Below are 6509 nucleotides of genomic sequence, written 5' to 3' on the forward strand. Positions count from 1 at the left end.
TTATTTTAGTAACGGTGGTCAGTGACTGAAAAAATAGTATAAAACAATAATGGGGAAGTTATAATGTCATATATATAATATATAAATAATTATAAATAAATTTCAGGTTTTTTACTTTGTTTTCTTGATTTAATCTAGTTATTGATGTTATGTCATTATCGAATTTAATTTTTTACACTACTCTCCATTCGTTAGATTTCTTATTTACTCAAAGGTGTAAACGAGTTGTTCATTTAACTTCGCAGAACTTAGAATTTTCTAGTGTCTTATATTTATATTTTGAACTTGACTTATGATAAAAGCTTTAAACTCAAAACACTGCATGGGATGATAGGCTCAAATTGTGAAGACTTTGTAATGTGGAAGGCGTCATGGCCACCTCACCAGCTTGTTAAACCATGACATAACCGGCGCCATGGCCATCTTCCCGTTATCTTGTTGACGCCCAAAGGGCTAAAAAACGTGGGGCCCTCGTCACCATAACAACTAATCACTTTTTCTTTAAAAAAAATCTAGGTAGACCTAGCTAACCCACAACGTGTTTGTTAAAGGGTGGGCTAGTTAAAGGCTTAAAGTCCGCTGTCAACGTAGCAGTATCATGACGATGATGTAGCGCTATAACAAGTCGTTGCTAATCACACCACAACACACAACCTTTGCATTTATTAATTAGTTAACTCGCATGTATAACTATTAGGGGTGAAAACAGTGAAAACGAGCCAAACTCTCGACAAGTTATTTGCGATCAGTTAGATTAAAACCATGAATTGATGCGAGCTCGAGCAAAAAGGTTCTCACGTGCCGAGATTGGAAAGTATGAAAAAAGTCGTCATGTCTTTGGTTAAGCTAACAAACTTGACTTAGCTGGTTTACACACCCTAATATTAAATCTTTTTGTATGTGTTTAAAGTCATAGCGTTGTTCATATAATATAAACTCATATAGCTCGTGACTGTTTCAACTCATTTACGTCAATTGGTTTATATGTCATATATAACAAGCATATGTTTATATCAAGATATTAAATACCAATTACATATTCATTATGTAATTATGTAACACTTTACCCTTGATTTATAAACTCCATGGAATTTATATATTTCAGTAATTGTTCATGAGAATACATGAGTTCATGTAACGATCTGCTTGCAAATTGCTTAATAAAAGTAATTATTTATATTTTGTGTTAGGCTTAATAAAAGTAAAACTTGGCTATGACTATAAATTTGCTTAAACTGTACTACTATAATGAGGTGTGTTTATGATATCAAAATTTCCAATTCTATTTGTTATTTCATTTCAGATTAAGATGAAGCTGATTTGTTGCATATCTATTATCAGTAGATCTAGTTGATTATTGTTAACTTTTAAGAACCTTGCACATGTTCACCTTACACGACACCTCAAAACGTGAGCAGATCTTTTGTAGCACGATGATATACAATAAAGGAATTTTTGTAACTAGTATAATTTGTTTCATACTTTTTATATATATATACCCAAACTGTGAAACCCAACGGTTAGTAACGGTTCAGTTTGGTTCGGTTTCCTATCTTAACGGTTCGGTTTCTATTTTTATTAATGGTTTGGCTCACGGTTTGTCCTAAAAACCGTTAAAACCGGACTGTGAACACCCTTACAAACGATCACGTACAAGGGCATGTTTGTCTTTGTTCATTTAACTTTAAACGAATACGAACACTTAATCGAACAAATATTTGTGTTCATGCTCGTTCGTTTAAAAAATGAACATGTTCGTGTTCGTTTATATTCATTCATTTAAAATCTAAATGAACAGTTCACGAACATAAAAAACCGTAAATGAACATATATGTACATGCGTAAATGAACACAAACAAACATAAACGAACTCAAATGAACATACTTAAATGAACACAAACAAACACCACTAATCGGGTTAACCCGAAACCCGATTTTTTTTTCCAAAAACGAACCCGAAACCCAACCCTATTAAGAATTCGGGTTATTCGGGTCAACCTGAATAACCCGATTAATATATTTTGACCATGTTTAACTCGACCCTAATAAGCTTATTAGGGTTCGGATCGGATTGGGTTAATCGGGTTCGGATATTTTGAACACCCTTATTTGGTTTTACTGTGTTTGTATGCACAATTTGAAATTATTGTAAAAAAGTCCAAAAGGTAAATATGCAGCTGGCTGTTATCCATCCACGTCAGCTGGCCAGGTCTCTTGGCAAAAAGTCAAAAACCAGAACCTACATACCAAGTTACCAACTATGGCTAACGACGACAACACCCACCATCGTCTTATTATATGAAAATGGTCGGTTCACTCGGGCCCATTTATGGTGTCCCTCATCTCCGGGTTGGGCCCATCAAAAAAATTATGGTCTAATTATAATGTTTTTCATTACCTAATATTTGTTTGATTGTTTTAATTAATATGTTAAAAGTTAAATTATTATAGTTAAAAGTTAAATTATTATAGTACTCAATTAATAAACATACACAATATTGACTTAATTACAATACAATTATTGGATTCATCGGCAACTATGTATTAAATATTAATATTGGATTCAAAAAGGGATAGCGGCGCAGCTTGTTGCCCGCTTGCCTTCTGTTTCGATGTAATTAAAATTTAAGCTTAATTCTAAAAAAAAAAAAATTATTCGTAAAACCATTACAAATACTTTATTATAATCTTACATTATTATTTTTATAATGACTCGCCATCTCATCTCATAGTTGATAACTAATACTTGGAATATTATCATTAATGTACCAAATGTTTATGCATATTATATGGAGGTGGCTGATGAGTTCTTACTAATTGAAAAATGATGAACTCAAATGCGAGACATGTATTGATTTAAACCAAAACGGTAAATCTTAATCAGACACTTAAAAGTTAAAACTACTCACACGAACATAATGCATGTATCTCGTTGAGAATGAAAACTCGAAACAAGTTGGCATAAATTTCATACAACCCGAAAAAATTCAACAGAATCGTAAACTATAATAATAATAATAATACGTATTAATAATAATAATAATAATAAAACATTAATAACTATTCTAATATAAACCAGAAATACAATAATTACCACCACACCCCATTTAAGTTTGGATTTTGATTGATACGGTAATGAATCTCGTGACAAGTCTAATAAAACAAATCCCAACAAAGCAGTGATTCTTGTGATGCAATATATAAAATAAAACCACAATTTTACTATTATATCATATTACTGGTTTTAGAACTCATGTCACACACGGAATAATTCAAATTATAAAATTATAAGTAAAATAAATAATTACATAGCGTATATGAAAAAAATATATATTACATCTATGCTTGTCTCTATACAATGTGTACATAAATTGATTTTATTTATATCACAAAATGATTTTTTTAATGAACTTAATAAAAAAATGTCCGTGCAAAAACGTACACGAGAATGCTTCTTTCTATTGAAAAATTAATTTTCGGTGTCATATATGTATGAAACAATTTTGGTTATTAACTAATTTCGAAAAAAAGACTTCTCGTACAATAGTAGTTCTAACCATTCAGCCTAAATACAAAAAGAGTGTTACCTTTATTGATATATTTATCAATTTACCATCCATCAGAGGAAAGTAGAACATTAAATTGTAACAATTGATGTTTTTCAAGAACTATGTTTTTCTGAGCTATACCATGAAAAATATTTTGATAAGTTGCAGAGGGCTTCTCGACTTTGTCATAATGACAACATAAAAAGCAACATGTTAACCCATTAAATTTTGTGAATATTTTGTTTCATATGAGCATAGTTTAGCATGTCATGCTTCCCATACGATGTTCTGATCACCATTGAAAGAAAAATTATTGTTGACATAAATATTTCAAATTTGATAAAAGTTAAGCATTGATAGGCATGTGGGTGGCATGTCTAAAGCGTTCGCAATGTTTTCTTAAATTTTTATAGTTGAGGGGAAAATAGTCAGTTTGCCAAATCCCGAATCTTTTGATTATTTCAAAAAAATGCCCTTAAAAATAAATTTGAAACCTGAATCATATTTAAAATTTTAAGTTTCATACTTTTGACATTTTAAAGTCAACACTTTGAACCCATAACAAATTTGATGATAAATCTATTTTGCATTATCAAACTTTTAAAAATACTCAAAATTTTCATTTTTGACCCTAACAAATTTTGACCAAAATGTAATTAACTTGTACCAAACAATCTATTTACCAACTTTTGACCCATAAAATCAAATTTAAGTTCCACAAAAAAACCTGAAACAATTTTCATTTGAGAAACATGATTTGTTGTTGATTTTTGGAATTCATCAAGTATATAGTAAAATAATATGTTAATAATTATATTTATAAATATATAGATATTATATAAATATAGTGTAAAAGGAAAGTGAATAATTATTGATTTATTACATATATTATGGTATATTAGTTTTGGAGGAAAAAATTATAAGAATTAACCAAAACATGACAAGTGTCCACATTTATTTTACTTTATTAGAATAGGTAGATTATTTGGAAACTTTTTTGTATATAAAGCCTCTTTAGCGTTACTACACACTACCAATATATTCTCATCTTTCCACTAATATTATTATCTACAAAAATGCCTGCAATAGCCATTGGCAGTTTTGATGATTCCTTCAGCTCCAACTCCATCAAGGCCTACATTGCTGAGTTCATCTCCACCTTGCTCTTTGTCTTCGCGGGTGTCGGGTCCGCCATCGCTTACTGTATGTTTAAACCTCGCATACGTACCCATTAATATTCATGTTACGTTTTTTTTTTTTCATATGTTCATATCTAAAGTAGCATTTTTATAACACTTTTTTGTTGATTTGTGACAGCCGCATTAACAGCAGATGCTGCCTTAGATCCAGCTGGTCTAGTAGCTATCGCGGTTGCCCACGGGCTCGCCCTATTTGTGGCGGTTTCGATCGCTGCCAACAACTCTGGCGGCCATGTGAACCCAGCTGTCACCTTTGGATTGGCTGTTGGCGGCCAGATCACCTTCATAACCGGGTTGTTTTACTGGATTGCTCAACTCCTTGGGGCTGTTATTGCGAGCTTCCTTCTCAGTTTCGTCACCGGAGGACAGGTGAGAGTAGTAGGGTCAGAATGGGTCAAAACGGGCTCAGGTCAAAATAAGTTAAATCGGGCTCGGGTCAATATGAGTCAAATCGAGCTAATTAGGTCATAACGGGTTCTAAGCAAAATGAGTTCGGGACTAAACGGGCTGTTTTAAAACGGTGTTGCTTTTGTTAGGGTCAAAGCGGGTTTTGGACAAAGTGGAGTCGGGTAGAAATTAGTCGTGTTAGACTTCACGAAGCATGGCTTGCTTGGGTCGGGTAAGGGGTCAAAATGAGATATAACTTGTAAGAAAGTGTGTTCAAATCAAAACGGGTTGATTTTGTTACAAACCAAATGGATGCGGGTTGGGTTGAGTGGTTATCCATTAACGATTAATGTCTTCACCCGTAAGCAGTGGCGTTTTTGAAATTATGTGAAACTCTAAGCGGTGTTTTGGTATTTGATTTCAGGCCATCCCTACACACGGTGTTGGGGCAGGTGTGGGAGCACTACAAGGGGTAGTTTTTGAAATCATCATCACCTTTGCATTGGTGTACACTATCTACGCAACTGCATGTGACCCTAAGAAGGGGTCATTGGGCACAATTGCCCCTATTGCAATCGGGCTCATTGTTGGTGCCAATATCTTGGCTGCAGGCCCATTCTCAGGTGGGTCAATGAACCCAGCCCGGTCTTTCGGGCCTGCTGTGGCTGCCTTTAACTTCTCTGGGCACTGGATCTACTGGGTCGGACCTCTCATCGGCGGTGGCTTAGCCGGACTTATTTACCCAAATGTGTTCATTTCCAATGAACATATTCCCCTCACTAATGACTACTAGATTTCCAATGCTTTTGTTCTTGTGTTGAGTGGTAAAAATAAAAAGAAATGCAATTTAATTGTTTTTCTTTGTTTATTTTAATTTAGTGAGAAATTATCCAAATTTGTTTTCTTTCCTTAAGGGGCATTGTAAAAATAAAAGGAAATGCAATTTAATTGTTTTTCTTTGTTTATTAAAATTTTTGTTTTATTTCCTTAATGCGCCATCTGCAAGTATTTGTTGGGTAGGGATGAGCTCGGTACCGTACTGGTACCGATACCGAAAATCCCGATCCCGAAAATCACAAATTTTTGGTACCGGTACCGGTATTTAAGGTAAAATTCGTATACCGGTACCATACCGTACCGGTCCCGAAAACTCAAAACCTTGATATTGATTCGGTACCGGTTCATACCGTTACCAAGCAAGCAGTACCATTCCGATTTTTTTTTGCTCATCCCTATTGTTGGGTATCATATGAGGTGGAAGAAACTAGAAACTGGGCCCACGATATAGTATACTTTCCTCTGGCCTGTTTTGGCCTTTTCGATTGGGTTCAAAGAACACAGAATATAGTGAGTGGATGGGCCTATCCGGGTCTAT

General features: G+C 33.9%; 1 protein-coding gene across 1 annotated transcript; it reads left to right on the top strand.

Moving 5' to 3' along the window:
- The first annotated feature begins 4578 nt into the window (after positions 1 to 4578).
- On the top strand, positions 4579 to 6017 carry LOC143551903 (aquaporin TIP2-1-like). Its single transcript, XM_077042242.1, has 3 exons — positions 4579 to 4751; positions 4866 to 5116; positions 5559 to 6017. The coding sequence occupies exons 1-3, from the start codon at positions 4625 to 4627 to the stop codon at positions 5925 to 5927; spliced, it is 747 nt and encodes a 248-aa protein (XP_076898357.1). The 5' UTR covers positions 4579 to 4624; the 3' UTR covers positions 5928 to 6017.
- Positions 6018 to 6509: the final 492 nt, after the last annotated feature.

This window comes from Bidens hawaiensis, unplaced genomic scaffold (assembly GCF_021521415.1).
Source record: "Bidens hawaiensis isolate Kalapana, Puna unplaced genomic scaffold, B.hawaiensis_p1.1 tig00016743_1, whole genome shotgun sequence".
Taxonomy (NCBI): domain Eukaryota; kingdom Viridiplantae; phylum Streptophyta; class Magnoliopsida; order Asterales; family Asteraceae; genus Bidens; species Bidens hawaiensis.

What these genes read in the sequence shown, in the direction of transcription:
- LOC143551903 (XM_077042242.1), top strand. Translation starts at nt 4,625, where the DNA reads ATGCCTGCAATAGCCATTGGCAGTTTTGATGATTCCTTCAGCTCCAAC. An exon ending in CGGGTCCGCCATCGCTTACT is followed by an intron (nt 4,752 to 4,865) that starts GTATGTTTAAAC and finishes GATTTGTGACAG; the next exon opens with CCGCATTAACAGCAGATGCT. An exon ending in GTTTCGTCACCGGAGGACAG is followed by an intron (nt 5,117 to 5,558) that starts GTGAGAGTAGTA and finishes ATTTGATTTCAG; the next exon opens with GCCATCCCTACACACGGTGT.